This window comes from Symphalangus syndactylus, chromosome 3, assembly GCF_028878055.3.
Source record: "Symphalangus syndactylus isolate Jambi chromosome 3, NHGRI_mSymSyn1-v2.1_pri, whole genome shotgun sequence".
Taxonomy (NCBI): Eukaryota; Metazoa; Chordata; class Mammalia; order Primates; family Hylobatidae; genus Symphalangus; species Symphalangus syndactylus.
Window position 1 is genome coordinate 142,358,807 of NC_072425.2, and position 26,824 is coordinate 142,385,630.

The 26,824-nt window shown below is 45.9% G+C and overlaps 1 protein-coding gene across 3 annotated transcripts in view; it reads right to left on the reverse strand.

Moving 5' to 3' along the window:
• Positions 1-11,269: 11,269 nt before the first annotated feature.
• FEZ1 (fasciculation and elongation protein zeta 1) overlaps positions 11,270-26,824 on the reverse strand; it is a 50,380-nt gene continuing 34,825 nt past the window's right edge. For 2 of the 3 annotated variants that reach the window (XM_055273630.2, XM_055273629.2), the window contains exons 5-10: positions 25,967-26,135; positions 21,305-21,576; positions 19,613-19,693; positions 17,819-17,894; positions 14,020-14,085; positions 11,270-11,630 (exon numbers count right to left, since the gene is read on the reverse strand). In XM_055273630.2, the coding sequence (XP_055129605.1) occupies positions 11,614-11,630; positions 14,020-14,085; positions 17,819-17,894; positions 19,613-19,693; positions 21,305-21,576; positions 25,967-26,135 (681 nt within the window). In that variant the 3' untranslated portion in view covers positions 11,270-11,613. The remainder of the gene's footprint in view (positions 11,631-14,019; positions 14,086-17,818; positions 17,895-19,612; positions 19,694-21,304; positions 21,577-25,966; positions 26,136-26,824) is intronic. The other variant, XM_063635621.1, reaches the window with a different exon arrangement.

Consider the following 26,824-nt stretch of genomic DNA (forward strand, 5'->3'; position numbering starts at 1 on the left):
AGAGAAACCTGTTTAACTTTGTTTCAATTGTTCCCAGATTTGCTTCACCTCCCTTTTTTTCAAGTAATATCTATTCAAGTTATACCAATATTCCACAAAACACACTTCAGGGAACACTATTCTAAAGAAATTGCGGAGTAGCCTGTCCTGCACTCCCCCCGCTAAGTTTTTCTATCAAGTTCTGCCAGCCATCTTTTCAACCACGCTGCCAGCTGAAAGTGGGTTTTTTTTTTTTTTTTTTGAGACGGAGTTTTGCTCTTGTTGCCCAGGCTGGAGTGCAATGGCACGATCTCGGCTCACCGCAACCTCTGCCTCCCGGGTTCAAGCCATTCTCCTGCCTCAGCCTCCCAAGTAGCTAGGATTACAAGCTTGAATCAACACACCCTGCTAATTTTGTATTTTTAGTAGAGACGGGGTTTCTCCATGTTGGTCAAGCTGGTCTCAAACACCAGACCTCAGGTGATTCACCTGCCTCGGCCTCTGAAAGTGCTGGGATTACAGGCGTGAGCCACTGCGCCCAGCCTTTTAAAATTATTATTATTATTTAGTTATTTTTGAGACAGGGTTTCACTCCCAACACCCAGGCCGGAGTACCACGGCACAATTTTGGCTCACTGCAACCTCCGCCTCCCAGCCTCAAGTGATTATCCTGCCCTGGCCTCCTGAGTAGCTGGGACTACTGGCATGCACCACAAGGCCCAGCTAATTTTTTGTTCTGTTTTGTTTTTGCAGAGATAGGGTTTTGTCATGTTGCCCAGGCTGGTCTCCAACTCCTGAGCTCAAGAGATCTGCCTGCCTCAGCATCTCAAAGTTCTGAGGTTACAGGCATGAGCCACCACTCCCGGCTGAAAAGGGGCTTCTGAAATCACTTGAGATGTAGGCAGCTGTGTTTTTAGGAGCCAACAACCTGTCTCTGTGCATGACCCAAATGCTACCCAACCCAAGGAAAAGACACGCCATAATCCCTGTGGAAATACAAGAGATGGATGACAGTGTGAGGGGTAGGGGAAGGTTTCCTTTACCTCAAAGTAGAACTCTGATATCAGGGCTCTGGCAACTCTCAGACTGTCTTCTGCCCCTCACCCCCCGACCCATCAGGAAAGACCTTTCAAGTTCAGAGATCCTGCTCACGGGAATTGGTGGCCAGAGTTCAGCTTCCTTGACCGAGGATCCCCTCTCCTGCCTTGCATGGGGCTCCAGGAGGGCGTGACCACCACACTGCAGCCTTCTCAATTCATTCCTGATGAGTCATTCATTATCTCAGCACGCATTTATCGAGCCCTGACTCTGTCCCAGGCACTGTTTTACAAGGATACACCTGTGGCTAACAAGGACGGAGTTCTTTACCTTCTACTAGAAACAACTGAGACTGAGCCAGGTGCGGTGGCTCACACCTGTAATCCCAACACTTTGGTTGTCCAAGGTGGAAGGATCACTGAGCCCAGGATTTTAAGACCAGTCTGGGAAACATAGTGAGACCCCCCACCCGCCCGCTATTCTCTACTATTTTAAAATGAATATACGTGAGAAAAAAGAAAAAGATTGAGACTGAAAGAGTGCTCTTAGCATCCTTGTAATGGCTATAACTATGATCTCATCCTTACCACAGAGATCTCAAACTTCTTCATTCAGAGTTGCAAAGCAGGAAGCTTTCAGCTCCACTGTGAGGTTCGGGTTAAGCGCAATTTTCAGTCCTGTTTTGAGCCATATATTGTTTTTTAAAAATTGTGTGCCAACATTTAAAAGAAGGTTACACATTAAAAAATCAGATTCCTGGCTTCTCCTGAAAAATCGGGCAATCAGGCAACTTGGGACCTATATAATCCCACTTGGCCATGATTGAGTGTAGTTGAATTAACTGCTGCCCCCTAAGGCACGTTCTCTGTGTCATCAGGACATTTGCAGCCCCTGTGGTCTCCCCAACACTGAGGCTGAGGGTTCATTGCCCATTTACTATTGGCTGTCACTATTTGGGTGGCTGGTAGCTTAGTTAAGCTTCCCCCATGCCCCTTTTTTTAACCCCCTTTTGCTGCAATATCTAAGTGGTTGTTTTTAAGAAGGGAAATATTTATCTCTACTCATTAGTCCATCAAGAGTAAGAAGGGCCAGGCGCGGTGGCTCACGCCTGTAATCCCAGCACTTTGGGAGGCCGAGGCGGGTGGATCATGAGGTCAGGAGTTCGAGACCAGCCTGGCCAACATGGTGAAAGCCCGTCTCTGCTAAAAATGCAAAAATTAGCTGAGCGTAGAGGCTGAGGCAGGAGAATCGTTTGAACCCGGGAGACGGAGGTTGCAGTGAGCCGAGATCATGCCACTGCACTCCAGCCTGGGTGACAGGGCGAGACTCCATCTCAAAAAAAAAAAAAAAAAAAGAGTAAGAAAACAAGATAGTCCAAGAGGGAGGGCCCTGCCTTTGGTACAAAATATTGGAGAGAATGTATTTGTTTGTGGGCATAAAGGTACTCCTACCTTTCATTGCAAAGTATACCTGTGTCTCGTATCCAGATCTCTTCACTCATACATTTTCTGCCTACCCTGCCTCCCCAGGCAACAATGAGGCTAGAGGCATAAAAATCACCAGGGTTGCTTGTTATAGATACAATGAAGGTTCCACAACCGGTGTTTGCCCCAGATAGCTATAGGCAAGATGCCCAAAGACTTGGAGGAACAATGCTCTCAGAAAATAGTTCTCAATTGTCGGCCAGGCACAGTGGCTCATGCCCAGCACTTTGGGAGCTGAGGCAGGCAGATCACTTGAGGTCAGGAGTTTGAGACCAGCCTGGCCAACATGGTGAAACCCTGTCTCTACTAAAAATAAAAAAATTACTCAAATGTGGTGGCACGCACCTGTAGTCCCAGCTACTCGGGAGGCTGGGGCATGAGAATCGCTTGAACTCGGGAGGCAGAAGTTGCAGTGAGCCGAGATAGCGCCACTGCACTCCAGCCTGGGCAACAGAGTGAGACTCTGTCTCAAAAATAAAAATTTAAAAAAAAAGAAAAGAATTTTCAATTGTCTCTTGAAGCTCCTTGCTTTATAGCTGCTCCTTTAACTTCCTTTAGTCAGATACACTACCACCCTCAAGCCAGTGATTCATTCAATACAAATTCCCAGGTGCCCACTATGTGCCTGGTAACCTACGAGGGACAAAGGATGATGAACTTTGCAGAGCATCACAGACCAAGGGACCGATCACCAAAGACTGACAGAATGGTGGTCACCTCACACGCTCCATTTCCACTTTGGCACCTTATTTGCATCCCACAGATGAGGCAGATTTTATTATACCACTTTCCAGCGTATCTTATACTTTTTATTTCTCAGCCTCTCTCTGGGCCAATCTCATTTAGCCCCTTTGCAAATTAAATGCATCTCATTAAATCGAACCCATTTAGGACAATGCCCTTCAGGTGTGTGCATCTTAGTACATCTTTCATTTTAAGACAAGTGTTTGATTTATTTTTCATCTCATTACGCTCTTTAAAATTATGTGCATCTCATTACACTCAGCGCACTGAGACAACTTATTTCTGGTATAGACATTACACCCAGTATTATCAGGCAAGAATATGATTTTTTTCATTTCATTACAAGCCTTACAATTTATGTACATCTCATTACAATCAGCCATTTAAGACAATTCCCTTCAGTTATGTGTATCTCATTATACCTTTTCATTTTCACATTTTTCTCATCTTATTATTCAGAGAATCTACTACAGGTGTGTATACCTCACATCCACCTGTTATTCCTGTGAACTTCTAGGTTCTAGAAATTCTAGCTGTTTCCACTGATGTATTGCAAAATTTTTATTCTACCAAATTCATTTAAGGCCAGCTCTGCCCATCTGTGGACCTTCCCTGACCCCTTTGCACAGGAAAGAACACTGGGCTCCCCTGGATGAAGTTAAGATTCTGCCCGTAACTTTCCCTTACACACAGGGACCATCTGAAGCAACTTCCCTCACTTGCATATTGAGGGGATTAGAGGAGACGGCACTAGGAGCCCCTTCAACTGATAGTCTATGAAACTCTAGTCTTGTGTATGACAGCTTAGCAGCTTCTCAGCTTCTCCTGGGAATGCAGCTGCTCTCCTTGGAAGCCACCCACCCTGCTGGAGAAGCTGACACTGACATCATTGCCTAGCTTCCAACAGCCAGACAGCTTCACACGTCTTGCTCCCTTTTCGACTGGAGAACACTGTGAATCATGTGGGGACACATTTTGGAAGGAGGTGAAATATTAAATAACTGCTCTGTTATGAGGGAATCTTCCCCACCTCCCAACCCAATGGTGTCTTCATCTCTCCTCCAACCCCTAACCCAGGGCTTCTCAGCTGGAGTGCACTGTAGAATTGCTGAGCAAGCTTTAGTTACAGGTGCCCAAGTTCTATTCTCCATCTACTGAATCAGAAACTCACAGGGTGGGGCACAGGGAGGTGCATTTTTAATAGCACCCCAGAGATTTTCAACCTGATTCCACAAAAGGACCGGCAGTGAGTCGCTCTGAGCGGAAAACACCTGATGCTCTCAGTATTGCTCGTCTCAGCTGAATTTGTGTCTTAACAAGAATCCAAGCCTAGAGTTAAAAAAAAAAAAAAAATCATTTCTCAGCCCTGAAAAGGGTACTATGGGCCAGTAATCCTAACTCACCCATGTCATATAGGAACCTTGCCCACGGAACACTAAATTGTCATCTCCTGGCCAGGCACAGTGGGTCACACCTGTAATCCCAGCACTTTAGGAAGCCGAGGCAGGAGGACTGCTTGAGCCCAGGAGTTTGAGACCAACCTAGGCAACATAGTGAGACCCGACCCCCCACCATATCTACAAAAATAAAAGTAAAAATATATATAGCCAGGCATGGTTGCCCATGCCTGTAGTCCCAGCTACCCAGGAGGCTGAGGTGAGAGGACTGCTTAAGCCCGGGAGGCTGAGGCTGCAGTGAGCCATGATCACTGCACTCCAGCCTGGATGACAGAGCAAAACCCTGTCTCAAAAAAAAAAAAAAAAAAGTCATTTCTGTTTACCTTACACTGCCCACTACCTCCCAGGGCAAAGAAGTCCAAATTGTTACACAGAGCCAACTGATCCCTCCAACTTCCACCCGGTGATCTGAGCTCTGCCTTCTGCAGACAGAGGGAATATGTAGGAACCCTCCAGACTGCATACTTGCGGTCTTCAGGGCTTATGGAATTTGTAGGAGCAGCAGTTCAGGAGATCTACAGGACCTTTCTCCAACCTCTTCAACTAATCCTCATGTTCCCACCTGTCTTGCCTATCCCTAAAGCACAGGAGGCTTCCCTGAGCGTGTCTGCAGTGGTCTGTGTGTTTCTCTTCTGTGAACCCACCCATCTCTTTGCCAGTGGAAATAGAGTCTGTTCTCTAAGCTCAAAAATAAATGTGACTTTTCACTATCCCTCCTCCACCCCTTCCCTTGAATGAACCTGCTGAGAAGCCAGAATACACTCCCACTCTTGCCTCTTCACTTTGTCTTCTTGTCCAGATGTACTTGGAGGCCGCTAGTTCCAGAATCCACAAGTACCAGGTCTCCCTGGGCTACCACTAAGCAGGATTTAATGAGCATAAAGCGTAGGTATAAAGCTGGTTTTAGGCCGGGCATGGTGGCTCATGCCTGTAATCCCAGCACTTTGGGAGGCCGAGGCTGGTGGATCACTTGAGGTCAGGAGATCGAAACCAGCCTGGCCAACATGATGAAACCCCGTCTCTACTAAAAATATTTTAAAAATTAGCAGGGCGTGGTAGCGAGCAGCTGTAATCCCACTTACTCAAGAGGCTGAAGCAGGAGAATCACTTGAACCCTGGAGGCGGAGGTTGCAGTGAGCCGAGATCACACCATTGCACTCCAGCCTGGGCGACAAGCGAAACTCCAAAACCCCGTCTCAGAAAAAAAAAAAAAAAAAAAAAAAAAAGCTCGTTTTAGGGCAACAGGCTGTATTTGTCTTGTTTTGATTTTGTTTTTGGGTTTTTTGTGCCTGTTGAATTGAAAAAATGGTCACATCCCCAAGGCTAAAGAGGCAACAGAACCAGCACTTTCTCTATGGTTTTCAAAGTTTACTAGGAAAAAATAAAAGTCACATTTCATTGAGCACTAAAGATTATTTAAAACAACTGTGGGAGAATTACTAGTATTATTAATATTAGTATTCCCATTTTTTAAATGAGGAAACCAAGGCTCAGAGAAATTAAGTAATTTTCTAAAAAATTATTTAGCTTAATATGTATCTAGAGCTGGATTTGAACTCAAGGCACAAAGCCCATGCTACTTTTAGGAGATAAGCTGCCTCCCCAATCATTGGCTGACCCAGGCTGGCCTTTGGAGTCAAGGAGAGAGGCCCCCTCTGTCCTCAAATCCCAAGAGGTGCTTGTATCCCTGCACCTGCCTATGCCTTTCTCCTCTAAGGTCGCGGATGAAACAGCATCCAGGGATGTGGGCTTCAAACCCCAGCCTGCTTCTCCCACAGCAGAGCGCCTACTCTGTCACCCACCAGCTCCTGACTTGACCATCTGCATTTCGGGGAGGAGCAGGACTCATGTCATCTGAACTTAAGGAAATCCTCTTCATACTATTCAAGTACTCTGCTATGGGAGGGGGTCAGGAAGCAAGTCATGAAGGAGACGCTGCTGCTGGGATAAAGGAGGGGGCAGTAGCATCGCCGTCCGCACTGTTGGTGATGGTTGTGCAGATGTGTTTTGGAAATTGGTGTGTGTCAGGACATGTTGAGTCCCAGTGACCTGTCAGTGCTGACAGCTGATATCCAGACCTTCTCTCCTGATCTGTGCAGCTGATTCCTTTCCTTTCTTGCTTGGAAGGCAAGGCTAGGTTCTTAGGTTCTTAGTTTCTTAGCCTTGACTGCTGAGAGTAAGGGCAAAACAGATTGGAAGATGGAAGAAGAAAGACACAGGGAAGGAAGTTAATCCCTGGGACAGGCGTAGAATGGGTCCCCAGGCAAGAGTCAGGGGAGTCAACGGAGAGCATAGGACAAGCCGGAAACCTTGGGATGTTGTCAGATCAGGCAACACTTTGGTAGGAAAAAATAAAATGACTCTGTTGAAGGAGGAGAGAGGAGAGGCAGGAGTGGAAATACATTGGACTGGAATAGCGACACCGGGCTCCTCCATAACTTGCTTCTTTGGTTCTGTGATTCATTTTCCTGTTCTCTGGGAGGCTGGGAGTGGAAGAGAGTGAGAAGCAGGACACAGGGGTAGAGAAAAGAGAAAGGGAGAAAGAGAGAAACTAGATGTGCATGTGTCTCTGGGGTTTTTCAGACAAAGCTATTATCAAAATGCCAACCAGCTCCTGCCTGGCTAATTTGCATATTCCATGCTGTGCTCTTTGAAGCAGGATGAATATGCATGAGGGCTTGGGCGGGGTGCAGAGCTGCTGGGCTGTGGGCTAAGGTGGCTCATTGTTCTTTTAGAAGAAAGGCATTAGTAAGAAACCAAAGCACTTTTCCAGCGAGCAGAGTGGCCTCGGCTTCCCTTCCCCGATGAAGGGAAGAGAGCAAACCTCAGGCTCAGACAGAAACCCTAACGACCATTCTCTCATCCTCTCAAGGAAATAAATAATCAGGCGCCATCAAGAATGCAAGTATCTCTTCTCCAAGAGTAGCATTTAATTACTTTCCTCTCCACGCATACTAATTACGGAGGCTGACTGGGTGATGAGAGTCACCTCTCCTGGCTTCCCTGGAAGCGAGGCTGCCACTCCCCATTACTTGCTTCTGCTGCAAAGAAAGCTGGGCGTCCTGGGGTGCTTTTTGCCTTTGACCTCTGGTGAGCCCCCTAAACCTCTAAGTGACTGGGCTGTGGTGGGAGTGCCTGGGACATAGTGGGTGCTCAAAAGAGGCTTGGCCATGGACTCGGTGAAGTCCATTAAGACTTGGGTTATAATTAACCCTAAGACACCTGGAGGACCAGTTCTTCTCATTAACGGTCTCCATCCATTCTTCCCTGACCACCAGTGGAAGACAGTCATTCTCCAGACATTAGTCCAGCAAGTATGAAAAGGGTTCATTTAACTTTAAAAATCCAATTTGTCCCACAAACTTAGGGTCACAAAATGCTCCCTTTGGGTTTTCTTTCTGAAGTATCACATTGGTCTCCTGAAGTAGGATGAAAGGATAGAGACTGTTGGAATATTCCATTTGAAAAATAGTTTTTCCCGCATGATCATTTGTTTCAATTACACATAAATAAAGGCTGGCCTCTGGTGCCATGGTGTTTTTTTTTGTTTGTTTGTTCTTTTGAGATAAAGTCTTGCTCTGTCACCCACGCTGGAGTGCAGTGGCACAATCTCAGCTCATTACAACTTCTGCCTCCTGGGTTCAAGTGATTCTCCTGCCTCAGCCTCCCAAGTAAGCTGGGACTACAGGTGTGCACCACCATAGCTGGCTAATTTTTGTATTTTTAGTAGAGAGGGGGTTTCACCAAGTTGGCCAGGCTGGTCTCAAACTCCTGACCTCAGGTGATCTGCCCACCTCGGCCTCCCAAAGTTCTGGGATTACAGGCATGAGCCACCACGCCCGGCCCTATGGTGGAGTTTTCTTACCAGAACTTGACCAGACTAGGCCTAGCAAAATCCTTTAATTGACGGGAACTTACCTTATTTATAGGCTGTATTTGCCAGGCAGACCTCTGACCTACCTTGGAGGGCTCCCTGCAGACCTTGGCTCTCTGATACACTTTGCTGAGTGCGGACATCCTAGACGGGACTTGAGTTTTGCAGTCAAGATTGACTCGGGCCTGAAAATCAGTTAATTCTTGGGACTTTTCCCTGAGGTTTCTACAATCCAGAAAGACCAGAAGAGGGAAAAGCTGAGGGAAGACAATTGGGTTCACCTGATAATCACATGATCCACACATTCCCCAGGTTCAGCATTGAAGAGTCAAGGATTCAGCAACTCTGAAAACCTGGGGCAGAGCTTCTCCAATCCTTGATGCAAATACAAGTTGCAGGGAGATTTAGCGTAATATGTAGTAGAGCTGCATTCGAACTCAAGGCACAAAACCCAGACTCCTTTTAAGAGAAGAGCTGCCTCCCTTTTAAAGGGAGACCTTGTTAAAATGCAAATTCTGACTCAGTAGGCCTGATGTGGGGCCTGAGATTTTGCATTTCTAACAAGCTTCTAAGTGCGGTCAGTGCTGCTGGCCTGGAAAGCACACTTTGAGTAGGAAGAACACAGGGAAGGGCAATGTAAAACCATGAGGAATTGATTTCATATTCCCCTTAAACTCCAGATAGACAGACAAACAAGAGAGAAAGGAGGAGCCACTGTTTTCAGCCTGCCCTGCTCACCTCCTCCTAGCCAGAGCGTATCCCTGACACTCGAGATTTATTTTTAACTGCCAGCAGCTTTGATTAGCTTGTCTCTGCCGCTTCAGACACCTGCTGGCAGGATAAATTGGGGGAAAGGAGTGGCTGACCCAGATCTGACAAATCCAAGGCAGAAAGAAAAGCTCTCAGGAATTCGCTGCTTCCCCTTTGCTGAGGCTGGTGAAAAACCCCGTCACCGGCAGAGTGCTAAACTTGCTAATGACCTCACACCACTAATGACCCCGGGCATGTTCAGCCTTAGCACCAGTGAACTGCAGAACTGAATCCATGCCCTTTTGTCACAGGACTAGTGGTCACTTCCATGCTCCTGTGGCAGCCAGGGCTCTATCTATGGAGAAGCTCTGCTCTGGGCAGATGCCTGGACTAGAGCTTTAGGCATTGCAGCAGTTTTCCGGGTGGGATGAGTCTCCGTCACCCCGAGCTAAGATTGCTAGTGTTCTGCTTCTGGAAAAGCAGAGGCCCAGCTAGGCACGGTGACTCATGCCTATAATCCCAGCACTTTGGGAAGCCGAGGAGGGCAGATCACCTGAGGTTGGGAGTTCGAGACCAGCCTGACCAACATGTAGAAACCTCATCTCTACTAAAAATATAAAATTAGCTGGGTGTGGTGCTGCATGCCTGTAATCCCAGCTACTCGGGAGACTGAGGCAGGAGAATCGCTTGAACGTGGGAGGCAGAGTTTGCGGCAAGCTGAGATCGCACCATTGTACTCCAGCCTGAGCAACAAGAGTCAAACTCCATCTCAAAAAAAAAGAAAACAAAAGCAGAGGCCCAGGAAGGGAGGCAGGGCACTGGGAATGCCTTCTGTGTCCCTTAGATGGATTCTGTGGCCTTCTGTGGAGCTGTTGATGTGATAAAGTATGGCTTTCTCTGTGGCATGCTTAGTTCAAGCAGACACTAAACTCCTGGGAATCAGTGGATGTCTCACTGGATAAGAAACCTAAATGCCAGCCTGACTCTACCACTTCCTACACGGCCCTGGGCGAGCTACTGAACATCTCTGCTGCTTGGTTTCCTCCTCTGCAAAATCAGGATCATACTAGTACCTGTTTACACGTGGGGGTGCTGTGATGTGTGCTAATGCACGATGAAGCCAGTGCAGGCTACAAGTGCCCAGTACAAGTTTTTGCTTTCAGAGGAGGATATGGGAATTGGCAGGCTCAATGTCTTTCAAGCCAGAAGATGGAAGCCAACAGAATTCAGATTGTGGTGAGATGGATCCAGCATCCGGGATACGAGGAGACCTTCGCCTGCTGGTTGGTCAAGGCTGGCAGCTGCCTGCCATCAATGCTGGAGACAGTGCGAGGAGTCAGAGCTGCTGTTCATGGAGGGCTGTGGGAAGGGCGGGGGACAGCACTGCAAAGTCAAAGGACACTGTTGCCAGGGGTCGTTGGGGACAAACGGGGAGTGGTGGTCTCGTCAAGTACAGGAAACAAGTTGCAGTCCCCTACATTGGGAAAGCCCAGCAGAGCTCACTCCCCGCAGGCCCTGAGCCTCCACGTCCCCGTGGAGGGCCTGGGGAAGGTCTCCAGGGCCAGCCTGGCCATCCCACCAGCAGGTCTGCAGCTGTGTGGCTCCTCCATGAGGCCCACTTTCTATCTGCTAATTGCACACTCTCACCCCGGTCTCACACCCACTCTGACCAGCTCCTTTCTGCAGCCCCTGGTGCAGCTCCCTTGAACGTGGCTGAGCAGCAAAAACTGAGGTCGCAGAGGGTCTCCTTCTGCCTATACCATATGCAGCCCCACTGTGTCCCAGGATCCCACCACGACCCACAACAGGGCATGCGCCCGGTCCCTAAACACAGCACTGGCTGCCACAGGCCACAGGCCAGCGTGTGAAGAATGCTATACAGCCCATCTCTAGAGTCTGGAGCAGAGGGCTAATGGACATCACACTCCAAAGCACATGAAGAATATTAATTAAATGAAGGTTTTATTTCAAAATTAGTCTTAGAGTATAAGCTGTTTTTGAGGGCTGGAGCCAGACTACATAATGAGTGGTGAAAGCGGCTGCCTTCCCCTCTCCTGACACCAGCAAGGAGGAGGCACCATCACCGGCCCTGCCCCATCATGCATCCAATGATTACTAGCACTAGAAGCCAACGGCAAAGGACCCCGCGCGCTTGCTCATGTTTAATCCTGGTTAAGCTATACACGTTTAAATACATGTCGGAGGTTACGTGGTGTCATGCAGTCCCTGTGATGGAATGACTCTTGCTCAGTGACCTCCTGCAGCGAGGCTGCTCCAAAGGGCAAGGTTAGGTAGGGCAGAGCACTGCAACGAGAAGAGAGGAGGGGAGAGTGGTCAGAACACAGCTGCAGGTCGGGGCCTCTGAGCCCAGGATAACCCTAGCTGAGAGCAGTCACACCAGCTCCTGAGTGGCGACAGCCCCACTTAGTGCCTCGAATAAGGGAGAGACAATGGCAGGTGGTTGCTGGCTATAATAACTAAGCGTGTAGTCTCCAGGGCCTGAGTTCAAATCCTGGATCCAGCCATTACTAACTACGTGACCTTAGGGAGATTAACTTCACCTTTCCATGCTTGTTTCATCAATACAATAGAATGTACCTGTGCCTACCCCACAGGGTTGTTGAGAGGCATGTGGCAAGTGCTTAGTAAATATTAATTACTTGTACAAATTCATTGACATTTCAGTGGATCATGAGGGGTAAAGTCGAGCCCTCAGACTACCAAATGTATATAACCTGTTTCTATAATCCTCCTTTGAGAACTTCCTTTGAGAAATGTGCTGCTCTTTTAAAATCTTTGAGTCACAAACCCTTTCTACGGTTTTTTGTGTTTTGTTGTTGTTGTTGTTGTTGTTTTGTTGTGTGTGTGTGTGTGTGTTTTTTTTTTTTTTGAGACAGGGTCTTGCTGTGTCACCCAGGCTGGAGTGCAGTGGTGTGATCACAGCCCCCGCTGCAGTCTCAGCTCCTGGGTTCAAGTAATTCTCTCACCTCAGCCTCCTGAGTAGTTGGGACTACAGGCGCGCACCACTACACCTGGCTGATTTTTTTTTTTTTAATTGAGACGAGGTCTCACCATGTAGCCCAGGCTGGGCAAGTTATTTTTAATGTTTACTCTAAGTTCCTCCTGCTGAAATTTAAGGTTAGTCCTTCTGTTCCTTATAGAAACAATATATCTCAGGATTTCTTAACTATAGGTCCCACAAATATGGTCCCTCTGCAACTGTACATAGTTTTGTGTGCATGCAGGACAAAAAACAATAAAATAATAGATCTAGACAGTGAGCAATCCTCAATGACTATTAACATCACAAAAAGAAAGACAATCAGACAATATATGTCACCCCATGGAAGTCTGGAAACCTATAACCACCTATAATGTAGTGCTTATCAAAAAATCTGAAGCTGAATCTGATCAGGCTTCCATTTTTATCAGTTCACAGGCGATAAAGAAGACAGGAGAACATATTAAATTACACCATGGGGATGAAATTAGCAAAAATCCACAATGAGGAAATTCTATGGCACAAACAACCTAGTTTCTCCAACAAATGCATTTCAAGAAACGGAAGAGAGAAAGAAAAGGGGAACCTATATACATCAAAGAGATGTAAGAGACATATTATTATCTAATTGCAACATACTGATCTTTATTGGCCCCTGATTCAAACAAATAAACTGAAAAATACTTTATGGGAAAAACAAGGAATACTGATTAGATAGTCAGTACTAAGAAACTCTTGGCTGGGCACAGTGGCTCATGCCTGTAATCCCAGCACTTTGGGAGGCCAAGGCGAGTGGATCACCTGAAGTCAGGAGTTTGAGACCAGCCTGGCCAACATGGTGAAACCCCGTCTCTACTAAAAATACAAAAATTAGCTGAGCATGGTGGCAGGCGCCTGTAATCCCAGCTACTTAGGAGGCTGAGGCAGGAGAATTGCTTGAATCCAGGAGGCAGAGGTTGCAGTGAGCTGAGATCGCACCATTGAACTCCAGACTGGGTGACAGAGAGAGACTCCATCTCAAAAAAAAAAAGAAACTCTTAATTTTTTTTAGTTGTGAAATGGTATTGTGGCTATGTTTTCCTCAAGAGTTCCTATGTTTTAGAAATGCATACTGAAATGGTTATGAATGAAAAACTATGACAGAGATTTGCTTTAAAATAACATGGGACGGGAAGTTGGGTAGAGGCGTAAATGAAATAAGTCTGGCCGGGACTTAATAACTGTTGATGCCGGCTCTTCAGTACCTGAGAGTGTACTATGCCATTTCCTCTACTCTTGTATGTACAACCAGTTTCCATAAGAAAAGGTTAAAAAGTTATGAAAGGGTGTAGTCAATTATGTCTCCAGCTTCCTTTCAAGTGCTTGAAAAGTATTAAATTATCATCAGGCTTTGTTTTTCCCAGCTAAATACTAAGTAGCCCAAACTCTGCAGAATTTTCACAATAAGTCCTTTGTTGGTTTGACGCTCCAAGGAAAGTCACTCTGGTGACTCGGGGGTGATGGAATCTCCTCCTGCCGCCTCCCGGCAACACCCAAAGGCAAAACCTATTACTGCAAAGCCTCACAATTGTCCCTGATTTCCCTGGCCCCTGCCTGGTCTGGTCTGGCATGGGTAAGCTGGGAAGGTTCCCTAACTGGAGCAGGAGCTCCAGAGAACCCCTTCTGCTCCAGGAAGCCTGGGGCTGCTCTTACCTTTTAAAATGTAGTCCGTTAGCAAAGTAGGCACCTTCTCATTATCCTCCTTCATGGCAAAGAGAACTAGGAAAGGAGAGAGAGAGGAGCTAAGATACCATCTGGTCATGAGGCTTATTTCTAGGGCCACATGACCCACCGGCCCAGAGTGAGAGAGAAATGATTCAAAGGAACCAGACATTTATTGACTATTGAGCAAAAGTCTAGAAGCCTCTATCAAGGGTCAGCATTTCGGGGGCAAGGGCTAAAAAACTACCTAGCCGGTACTACGTTCACTACCTGGGTGACAGGTTTAGGTTCAGTCGTAACCCAGACCTTGAGCCCAGGAGTTCAAGACCAGCCTGGGCAACATGGCAGAACCTCATTTCTAAATAAAAAAAAAAAGATAGCTGGGCATGGTGGCACATACCTGTAGTCCAAACTACTTGAGAGGCATCATGCAATATACCCCTGTAACAAACCTGCACATGGTGATAGAGGAGAACACAGCAAGAGCCACAGTGTTTGTCTCTAGGTAGTGGACCTATTGGTGACTTTCTTTTCTTTTTTCTTTTTGAGACAGGATCTCGCCCTGTCACACAGGCTGAAGTGCAGTGGCGTGTTCTCAGCTCACTACAGCCTCAAACTCCTGGGTTCAAGTAATCCTCCCCCTCTCAGCCTCCCAAGTAGCTGAGACTTACAGGCACATGCCACCATGCCCAGCTAATTCTTTTTTTTTTTTTTTTTAGTAAAGATGAGGTCTTGCCATGTTGCCCAGGCTGGTCTTGAACTCCTGGGCTCAAGCAATCTTCCCCACTTGGCCTCCCAAAGTGACCTATGATCATGCCACTGCATTCCAACCTGAGCAACAGAGTGAGACTGTCTCAAAAACAAGAAAAAGACCAGCCTGGACAACATAGCAAGACTCTGTCTCTACAAAAAAAAAAAGAGGAAGAAAAGAAAAATAAGAGAGAGCTAGATGTACAAGACATAGTCATCAGTGAAGAAAGAAGGTTACAGAACATGTATTAACTTTACAATTAAATGCTAATGTTCATAGAAAAAAAATCTAGAATAATAATACATGAAACTATTAAGTGGTTATCTCTGAGTGTAAGACAATAGGGGATGTTCTTTTCTATGCTGCATTTCTGTGGGGTCTGGCTTTTCTCAATGAGCATGTATTACTTTTGTAAGCCGAGAAAACACTAAAGATCAACTGGCACTGATAGCTAGAGTCAGGAGGCAGCTGCAACAGTGGGATTCCCACTTCATTTCGATATCCTTGTCCTCCATTGATTACCTTGCCTAGTTTCAAGATAGGGTAATGAAACTTGAATCCAAGAATTAGGAGTGAGTGAGGAAGAAAATCCAATGGTGGCATGAGTCAGTGGCCAGGTCCAGAAAAAGAGACTCAACCTGAGGCCACTGAGGGGTTGGTTTGTTTCTGTTTTATTTCTTCTGTATCCTTAGACATGTATTCATCTCAGCTTAAGTGGATTCTAGGGGGTCCTGGTTTCTTCTGGGTTTTTTGGGGTTCTTTTTGAGATGGAGTTTCACTCTTGTCATCCAGGCTGGGGTGCAATGGTGCGATCTCGGCTCACTGCAACCTCCACCTCCCAGGTTCAAGCGATTCTCCTGCCTCCGCCTCCCAAGTAGCTGGGATTACAGGCGTGCACCACACATCTGGCTAATTTTTTGTATTTTTAGTAGAGACGGGGGTTTCACCATGTTGGCCAGGCTGGTCTCGAACTCCTGACCTCAGGTGATCCACCCGCCTCGGCCTCCCAAAGTGCTGAGATTACAGGCGTGAGCCACCGTACTCGGCCTGTTTTATTTTTTTCTGTCTTTTTAGACATGCTTTCATTTCAGCTTAGTTGTCAAGAATACTTTGCAACTGAGCATAAGCAGACTAAATGCCACACCACAAAGATCACGTAAAGATACAATAATTGCTCTCGCCAATACATATTTAAATTAATCTCCAAAATCTAAAATTTACAAGGATTGGCTAGTCGCAGGAGCTTGTCTTTGGCCTATGTACTTAGTTCAAAGAGTAGAAGAGAGAAGAGGCATTGTTCACAAATTCATATGAGGATCTGCCAAAAAAGAAAGGCTTCATAACCTACAGGAGAATTGGTATTCAGAAAAGATGGCAGTTTTTTTTCTAAAAGCAATAAAATGTTGGAACGTAGTATATCCACATGATAGAAGAGATAGCCATAAAAAGAACATTAACAAAGTGTTAACTAATGTGACTAAAATCATGACACAAAATTTTATAGCCAGTATAATCTCAACTATATAGAAAAGATACAAAATATTATGGCTGAAAAGCACCAAAATAGTAACCATAGTGGAATGGACAATGAGTTATTTATTCTTCTTTGTTTGCTTTTCCTTATTTCCAAAGTAGTCTAAATGATGGATACACTCTAGCTATAATTTTTTTAATGAACTTAAAAAATGTAAACAAAACCACTCAAAATAGAAAAAAGTCTGGTTCTTAATTAAAATGAAAAGATTTCACACTGAATTCCTGAATGGGTATCTGCAACAAATTAATAGCTATTTATTTTTTTGAGCTATGATAGAATACTTTACATATATCAACCTTCATAATTTGTCCAAATTACTTTCCAAATGTAACTTGTGTGAAAACACAAACATCTATAAATGTCAGTTCATCTCTATTTTCTCCCTTAAAAAAAAAACTTAGTGCATATTTATGCAAATAAAGGAGTTTACAATGAGTTAAGGACAAGTCACTGCACTTTGATTTTAAAATTCCTGATTCTCAAGGACACAGTGTCTATTGATGTAGGCATGATGTAGGCAGGATCTCTGTTTGCCAGAACCTCCTGCTTTCATTCTCCAAATTGATAAAAAAATGAAACGTTTGGTCACCTTCAGCACCAGGGCCCAGCAGGTATCCATCCTCCTCAGCTGAACAGAAGCTCAACTTCCCTTCCCCTGGGGTATCCAGTAGCCCCGCACTGGCCCCTTCCCACCAGAACAGGCTGCAGTGGGCGGGGCCTCGTTAGCTGTCACTCTCTGCAGGGCACGGTTGCCAAGGAAATGGAATTTCCCTCGTGATCCTCTGGGCCTGTCACCACATCTCAGCCTAGGATTTTTCTCGTCCTAAGAGGGCCAAGCTGACACTGATGGCTAACACCATGTGCCCCCCAGCCCTTTGGGGGTCGTACCGTTTGATGTATATAAACAGTTACTGTCTACAAAAGGCTCTTTGTTGCACACTGTTTTCCCTCATAGCTCAGAATGTTTATTAATATTTGACAATAGGGCAAAGTGGAGGAGAGGAGGCAGTCACTTCCTGGAAGGAAAGCTAGACTCTATTTTTTCCAGTCAGCCTTACCCCACCCAAGAAACCTTGCTTCTCATTAAAAATAGAGCCAGACCCACAGACCGGGCGCCCTGCTTCAAGGGGCACAAGTGCCGACCAGGCAACCTCAAGTTGCAGGGAGAGAGAAAGCAGGGAGGCAGAGGATGAGAACTACAGGGGAAAACAAAAAAGTCCCCTGCAACAACACCCCAACCTCTTTCACCAGCTCATTTTTTTTTTCCCAGCAGGCCTCTTCCCTTATGGGAACCAGGAGAAAGAAAAGACAGCTCTGATTATCACTGCAGAATATTTTAATTTTACACTGTGCAGGAGGATGTGACGCAGTAATTTGGAGGGTATTTTGGCCCATCTAAACCTGCTTTGAGGAGTCTCGGGCCTGCGACACGGAGGTACAACGTATAGGCAGGAAGGGAGAAAAAGGAGGCCCTGATCTGGCTGAGAACAAGAGGAACTCACTGTTTGTCAGCATCTGCAGGTCTTCCACTGAGGGAGGAGAGGCTTTCTTCTCGTAAGGAATGACTGTGTTCAGATACTGCAAGACAAACAGCACGCAGGGGGCTTGAGACAGAAGACATGCTTCCTCTGGGTTGAGATTTAGCCTTTCTCTAAGACACACACTCTGCGAATCTGACCTTCTCTGAAACATTCATGGTCACTGGTACATCACTGTTTCAGAACTTCTTCCCCATCTTTAGGGGATGTCTCTTTAAAAGTAGGACTTTCCCACATTTAGGCAGGAAAACTTCTCTCCATCCCAACTTCTAGATTCTTCCTACACTACAAACTTCTCTGTTATTTAGGAATCCTGGGGAGCTTTTTCTCCTTCAGACTGAGAGCAGAGAATATCTCCAAGGGGATTATATTTTCTTATTCTTTGCAGTGCAATTTGGGAAGGAATTGTTTCTCTTTTGTCAAAAAAGATACGCAAAAGAACCTCAACCCCACCCGGGGTCTCTGATGTCAGATTTGCTCCCTCTGCTGGATGTCAGGTGCTCCTACAACAAAACCAGCATCAGGGCCTAGTGGGCTGTCAAAGGAGTCTCAAGGAAGCCTGAGGTGGTGAGTGCCAGAGCTCTAGAACAAAGCTAAGAAGCTCACTTTTTTTTTGAGACGGAGTCTCGCTCCGTCACCCAGGCTGGAGTGCAGTGGCGTGATCTCGGCTCACTGCAACCTCCACCTCCCGGGTTTAAGCGATTCTCCTGCCTCAGCCTCCCAAGTAGCTGGGATTACAGGTGCCTGCCAGCACGCCTGGCTAGTTTTTGTATTTTTAGTAGAGATGAGGTTTCACCGTGTTGGCCAGGCTGGTCTCGAACTCCTGACCTTGGGTGATTTGCCCGCCTCAGCCTCCCAAAGTGCTGGGATTACAGGCGTGAGCCACCGCGCCCGGCCAGAAGCTCACATTTTAGTCTTGGCTCTGCCACTGACAGTGTGGGTGGCTTTGGAAAAATGCCTTGAATCTCCGGGCCATAGTTCTCACTGCCATAAAACAAGAAGACTGTGATCAGTGCTGCTAAAATCTCTTCCCCTTCTCTAGAATCTCTAGAAATCTAGAGTTCTAGAATTCTAGCACTTAGAATTCAGCTACAAATATGTTTAAAACATATATACTTTCACGTGCACTCATTCCACCATCTCAAACTTTCTGTTCACGTGCCAGCCATGTCTATTAGATTATACACTCCATGAGGACAGGGGTCAGGACTTTTCACCTTTGCACCTGAGGGCCTAACAACAGAGCTTAGCACATAGCAGGCGCTTGATAAAAGTTGTGAATGCTGTCTTAATAACCAGAAATGCAAGCTATGTCACAGGGAAATTACTGAGCCAACAAAAAGCCACAGCATGGGTTACAACCAGAGCTGGGCAGCTGCAGAGGCAGTCTTAGTGGGAATGGCTTGGTGGATGATCCAGTGTGGTGGAAAGTTAATTAAACTCCAGGATGGGATCCATCATCAAATGGACTCCCTTTTAATGCATTTCATCCTTAAAACAACTTAATTCTTAGACCTACGAGCAGTGTTGAATTTTAAGTCTTGCCCATGTCCTAGAACACTAGAGCTCAAAAAAAAAAGTTTGCCTTTTAAAAAGATATTCTCTGTTCCTCCTTAAGAGGAGAAGAAAGTGTTAGGACCCCTAGCCCCCTAAATAAATGCTGGGATAATTCTGGTGAGTCACTGTCCCCTGCGTTGTTGGGGAGGCCAAGCTGCAGGAGTCTAGGAAGAGAGCTTGGAGCAGGGAGACTGCGCGTACCTGTTTGTCAGTTCCTGAGGAGCCAAAGGTCTGGCGGATGCCACTCTGCAGAATGTTGGAGATGCCTTCCATGCTGAAGCGCTGTGGGGGGGAGAGACACTCAAGAAGGGCAAATGCTTCTTGCTCCATCGTCACCACACCCAGGGACCTCTCAGCTACCAGGCTGTCCCAGATAATGCCCCAGGGTTCTGTGACTAGACAGTAAGTGTAAGACATTGGCTTACAGAGACAGGCCAGAATTGAAGCCTGAGCTTTGCAAGAATAAACAGAGTCTCAAGAACTCTTATCTTAGTAAATCCCTCAGGGCTACAAGACCCCTCTGCATCCCCCGGTTTTCCTCCTTTTATCCTCCATCATGCAAATAGAAAAATAAAGCAGTTCAGTCAAACTTAGATGAACCATGATGCAAAGATCTTAGGGGAAAACAAAATGTTCAGCTATCAGAAAAGCCTATCTTAAAGCAACTGTCCTGATGGGGGAAGTTTTTTTCAAAATGTACATGCAGAGAACTAATTCCATAGGTCTGTGATAGTGCCTAGGGAAAGGCATTTTGAAAAAGCTCCTTAGATAATTCTACTGAGCTCCCCTGATTAAGAACCATAAGCGGCCAGGCGCAGTGGCTCACACCTGTAATCCCAGCACTTTGGGAGGCTGAAGCGGGCAGATCACAAGGTGAGGAGTTTGAGACCAGCCTGATCAACATGGTGAAACCCCGTCTCTACTAAAAATACAAAAATTAGCCAGGCATGGTGGCATGAACCTGTAATCCCGGCGACTCAGGAGGTTGAGGCAGGAGAATCGCTTGAACCCGGGAAGCAGAGGTTGCAGTGAACCAAGATCGCACCACTGCACTCCAGCCTGGGCAACAGAGTGAGACTCCATCTCACCAAAAAAAAAAAAAAAAAAATGAACCATGAGAACCACGGGTTTGGGCATCTTGTCAATAGAACAGTAAGGCATCTGGGGCCAGGTGTGGTGGCTCACACCCGTAACCCCAACACTTTGGGAGGCCAAGATGGGCAAATCACCTGAGGTCAGGAGTTTGAGACCAGCCTGGCCAACATGGTGAAACCCCATCTCTACTAAAAATACAAAAATAATCTGGGAGTGGTGGCATGAACCTGTAATCTCAGCTACTAGGGAGGCTGAGATAGGAGAATCGCTTGAGCCCAGGAGGCAGAGGTTGCAGTGAGCCGAGATGGTACCACTGCACTCCAGCCTGGGCAAAAGAGTGAGACCCTGTCTCAAAAAATAATAATAATAATAATAAGGCATCTGATCATTTTCAATCATTGAAACACCTTAGCACACCCTAAAGAGACCAGTCAGGACTGGAACCTGGGACACGAGGAGGGATTTGGACCCAGAATTCCAAGGCCCATCTCAAGACTCCCAACACGAAATGCCCTCACTCCACTTTCTTTAAGGTCTTGCCTACAGAGAACACAAGCCAAATTCAATTATTTCCTGATGTTTACACACTGTCTTCCTGGGTTAGACTGTGAGTGCTTTGGGGGAGTGGAGGAGACAGGTGATATCTTCCCCCTTTCCGACCCCCTGTCTGTCACAGTGTGCTGCTCACCACCACTGCTCAGTAAACGTTGATGAGTCCCCTGCAGGGTTGGTAGGGCACTGAAACGGGCAGGGTTGGAGGTTGGAGGCAGCCAGTCTTCCGCCTGGTTGTTCACCTACCTTAAGAGGCATCTGGTTTCCCTTCTCTATCCGGCTGCTTTGCAGGCTCAGCCCTTTCTCTTTCCGCCTCTTTTTCATCAGTTCTCGCTGCTCCTTCTGCTTGTTCTGAACCTCAATAAGCACCGTGATAAAGGAGTTCTTCACTTCCTTCTCAAACTCCAGCTCGTCCCGGCGGGCCAGCTGCTGCACCAGCTCCTCCGAGAAGTCGCGGATGGCACCCTCCACCTGGTCCAGCAGCTCGGTCAGCTCAGACCCAGACATGTGCCTCAGCCCTGCAGGGGAAGACCGTCTCCCGCATAACACCTGCATCCACACCAGAGCCCGCTGGGGAGGCTCCTGGGGCCACCACCAATCAAGATGGGACTGCCCCTCCGAGGAGCCCCCTTCCAACTCCTTAAAGATCCAAGAAAGACCTTCACAATCTAGGGGCACGCCAGGAAGGCAGGAGCCTGTGTACTGACTGCAGAAGAGAACATCCCTCTCAGGAAACAAAGGAGGAAGAAGAAACAGCCCACAAGGAAGTCTGTGGACTCTATTCTCAAAAATGGGGATGGACAGACAGATCCTTTGTTCCTTCTATTTTCTATCTGTGTCCATAAGATTCCTTGTGTGAAATGGGTCAAGAATTGGGGATGGAAAAGTGATGGGAGGGAGGTTTTTGTCATCCATACTGAAGAGCAATAGAGACGTTGGTGCTTATTCCCAAGAACTGATCAAGATATAGCATACGGCAACAACAACAAAAAAGCCGACCATCTGAGCCCTTCTTTACATCTCTATTCCTGTGTCGCAGCACATGTATTCAAAAATATGTGAAACCTGGAAGACTGGCGACTATGCACGAAAAAATAATGCCTAGCGGGTCAGCATACGGCAGTCAGCTACCCTCAGAGGAAAGAAAAGGGAAGCTGAGATCATGGGAAACATATAACTTTAAGAAGTCTCCCAAGACTTCTTTCATTTAAAATAGATTTGGATATTTTATTCCAAATTTTTCTGTTTACATATTATATATTTTCATAGTTGAGATTATACTTGTATACAGGTCTAAATCATGCTTTAAAACTTTATACACTTTAGGCCAGGAGCGGTGGCTCATGCCTGTAATCCCAGCATATTGGAAGGCCGAGATGGGCGGATCACCTGAAGTCAGGAGTTTGAAACCAGCCTGGCCAGCATGGTGAAACCCTGCCTCTACTAAAAATACAAAATTAGCCAGGCATGGTGGTGCCTGACTATAATTCCAGCTATTCGGGAGGGTGAGGCAGGAGAACTGCTTGAACCTGAGAGGCAGAGGTTGCAGTGAGTAGAGATCACGCCACTGCACTCTAGCCTGGGCAACAAGAGCAAAACTCTATCTTAAAATAAAAATAAATAAATAAATAAATAAAAACTTTATATCTTTTAAGCATTTTCTGATTAAAAATTCTTTTAAACACTTAAAAAAATTTTTAGGCCAGGTGCAGTGGCTCACACCTGGAATCCCAGTACTCTGAGAGGTTGAGGTGGGTGGGTCACCTGAGGCCAGGAGTTTGAGACCAGCCTGGCCAACATGGTGAAACTCTGTTTCTACTTAAAAAAAAAAAAAAAAATATATATATATATATATATATATATATGTATATATATACACACACACACACACACACATATATATTATTTGAAAAAATATTTGAAAAAATAAAATATACTTGGGAAACATCTTTTTAAATGTGTCTCCATCTAATGGTATCTTTTTGTGGCAGGGGAGGAAGAATTGATTGATTGACTGATTTTTAATTTTTAATTTTTGCGGGTACATAGTGGGTGTATGTGTTTATGGGGCACATGAGATGTTTCGATACAGACATGCAATGCGTAATAATCACATCATGGAGAATGAGGTATCCACTCCCTAAGGCATTTTTCCTTTATGTCACAAACAATCCAATTACACTCTTTTAGTTATTTTTAAATGTACAGCGTCTAATGATGTCCTTCACTTTCACCTCAGAATCCATTTTCCTCTTCCTCTTTGTTTCTGCTTCGCCCGGATATTTGCTGACTTGGTTGGGCTTTCCCCTTATTCTGCTCTTTGGAGCTGCCCTCTCCCCCTTCTGTTTTTTTGCCATTTCACTCTGCCTTTCAGCTGTTTTTACAAGTCTTTTGCTGAACGCCGTCTATCTTTGGGACCTTTGTGTGGCTGGGAAAGGCCTGACAAGGGCAGTCGGGAATGCAACGAGGCAGCCAAGTCCAGTTCAGCACCGAGTGGACTCTCTGCCGGCCACCTCCTGCCGCTGCTATTCAGAGCCAAAGTCTGACTTGCAGGATGCAGGCCTCCAGATTCTGCCTCTGCTTTCACCACTTCTAACCCGCGGTTGACCTTTGAACCCTGACCAACCCACCTTCTCCCCCCCCGTTTCTAAGTTCTCATCTCCCCACGGGTGTATTGACTCCTAGGATGGAGCCCCTTCTGCAGCATGGGCATTTGATACCCTACGGCTGGTGAATTGTTCTGCCTTTGCTGTGTTACACTTTTTCATTTCATGCTTCACCCAGCCGTTTCTTGTGCACAGTCATAATTACTATAAACCTGTGTCAGAGAGTTAAGAGGATGGCCTCGGAGTTAACCTACCTGGCTTCAAATGTTGGCTTCACCCCTTATGATTTCTGCATGGACTAAGCGCAAATACAAATTTTAAATTAGAGGCTTGATTCTCCCTGTTGAAAATAAGGGAAGAGACTTTTCCTCTCCCCCACCTCCCTTTTCTTTCAGAATTTCTTCTACCTATCCTTTTCAATCTCTCAAAGATTTAGATTAAATCTTTAAAATAAACGTATGTTACATTTACATTAAATTATTGTCATGGCTAAATAAGCCTCTTATCATTCTTATAATTCAGGATGGTTTCTTCAAGGGCCTGGGGGTTACTGCTTTGAAATATAATAATCGGGCCGGGCGCAGTGGCTCATGCCTGTAATCCTAGCACTTTGGGGGGCCGAGGCAGTTAGATCATGAGGTCAAGAGTTCGAGACCACCTTGGCCAAAATGGTGAAACCTCATCTCTACTAAGAATACAAAAATTAGTAGCCAGGCCTAGTGGCACATGCCTGTAATCCCAACTACTTGGGAGGATGAGGCAGGAGAACTGTTTGAACCCGGGAGGCGGAGGTTGCAGTGAGCAGAGATCATGCCACTGCACTCCAGCCTGGGCAACAGAGCAAGACTATGTCTCAAAAAAAAAAAAAAGAAGGAAAGAAAGAAAAGAAAAAGAAACATAATCATCTCTCATTGTTCCGAGCAGGGGGGCCTTACTCCCTTCTGACTCCAAATTGTAAAACCTACTCAATATAATGGGTTCCATTTATCCACTTAGCTACACAAGAGTGAAACTGCTTTCTGTCTTTGCAGTCTCTTTAGAGAGTTATCTGTGATGTGGCTCCCATCCTGGTTTAATGCTTATTCAATGATAAAATAGTTTTCTAGGCTGGGCATGGTGGCTCACGCCTGTAATGCCAGCACTTTGGGAGGCTGAGAGGGGCGGATCACCTGAGGTCAGGAGTTTGAGACCAACCTGGCCAACATGGAGAAACCCTGTCTCTACTAAAAATACAAAAATTAGCTGGGCATGGTGATGCATGCCTGTAATCCCGGCTACTCGGAAGGCTGAGGCAGGAGAATCGCGCGAAGCTGGGAGGCAGAGGCTGCAGTGAGCCAAGATCATGCCACTGCACTCCAGCCTGGGTGACAGAGCGAGATTCTTTCTCTAAAAAATAAATAAATAAATAAAAATAGTAATAAAATAGTTTTCTTTCTCATCTGTCTTTGTGGAGAGGTTTTCTGAACAGGAAGGAAATCTCATTTCTAATCATATTTCCCTAACAGTGGCCTTGGACAAGTCATGTAATCTCTGAAAGACTCAGTTAGCTTGATCCAACTGGGGTTGGTGTGAAGATGAAATGAGATTAGGCATAGAAAGTCTTAGAATACGGCCAGGAGCAGTGGCTCACACTTGTAATCCCAGCACTTTGGGAGGCTGAGGCAGGCAGATCACTTGAGGCCAGGAGTTTGAGACCAGCCTTGCCAACATGGTGAAACCTCGTCTCTACAAAAATACAAAAATTAGCAGGGTGTGGTGGCATGTGCCCATAGTCCCAACTTCTCAGGAGGCTGAGGCTTGAGAATCACTTCAACCTGGGAGGTGGAGGTTGCAGTGAGCTAAGACCATGCCACTGCACTCCAGCCTAGGTGACAGACAGAGAGAGACTCTGTCTCAAAAAAAAAAAAAAAAGAAAGATAGAAAGTCTTAGAATAAGGTCTGGTGCATAGAAAGCACTTCAAAAATATGAGCTGTTACTATTACCTTTTTTTTCATTGATTTTTTGGTAGCATCATTCATTGCTTCTATATAGTAGTTCAGATTTCTTCTGCTTATTCTGCCTTAGTCTTGTTCTTTGGTTAGTTTTAACATTTAAATTTTGCTCAACTACTTTATTCTTTTCTCAAAAATGCAAACTTCTCTCCTGATGCTGAGTAAGAAAGGTATTGCTGACCACCTGGATCTGCAAGGCTCTGCTCTGAGGCAGTCAGGGTTCTGTTAGCCATGTACAAAGCACACAGCCCAGAGCCTGGCCCCGAGCAGGTGCTTACTCCTCCACCAGCCCAGCGCCCAGGGCCCTCACCTTCGTAGGACCAGTTGTTGTTGAAGGTCTGTGTCAACGCCTGCATCTCCTGCAGGAGGACCGAGTCTGCCTGGGAGGAAGTTTCTCCTCCATCCTCTTCTTCCAGAACCTCCTCTTCTTCCTCAGGGTCTGGGGAGTTCTGCATCATTTCCTCAATCTCCTCAATTACCTGAAGAAGGTACATGAGAGAGTGCTAACTCTGTTCTCTGCTAGAGGGGAATTCTGGCTTGAATTTTAATCACTTAAGGATGTTTCTAATTAGCTATCTGGAAATTTCTAAAGCAATATTGTTTTTAAATAAATACTGAATAATAAAAATAGTTCCAACCAAAGGCTTGCATACACTCTTTCTTTAATGTAAGGCACTCTTTAATGTAAAACCTCTTCCAAGAGCTCCATTTAGATAAATGACTTATTGGAAATAAGCTACTCTTTCAGGAAGCAAGGCAGAGCTGCCTGGAAGGGAACATTTACTTCAATTTGCTGAGCTATTCCTAAGTGGGAAAATATTTCATTCACCCGACTTTAACACAAAACCCAGTCCATTAATTGTCATAATACATGTGACTGTAAAAAACAGCGTGCTCCTAGAACAACACAAAATGGGGAGGAAAACAGCTATTTCTCCAGAATTCACCTAGACAGGAACTGAAGCTGCCCAGCAACAATGAAAATAGAGATAATGAAATAATAGAAGGATAGGTGGAGTCTAGAGAACAGCAAATAGATGAGAACCCCAGCTCTAATCTAGACTATTGACAGGAGCCAGCTCCCAGAAGTGGAGGGAAAATTAGATATCTGCCAAAAGGAACAAGAGTGAATTACTAGCTGGGCATGGTGTCTCATGCCTGTAATCCC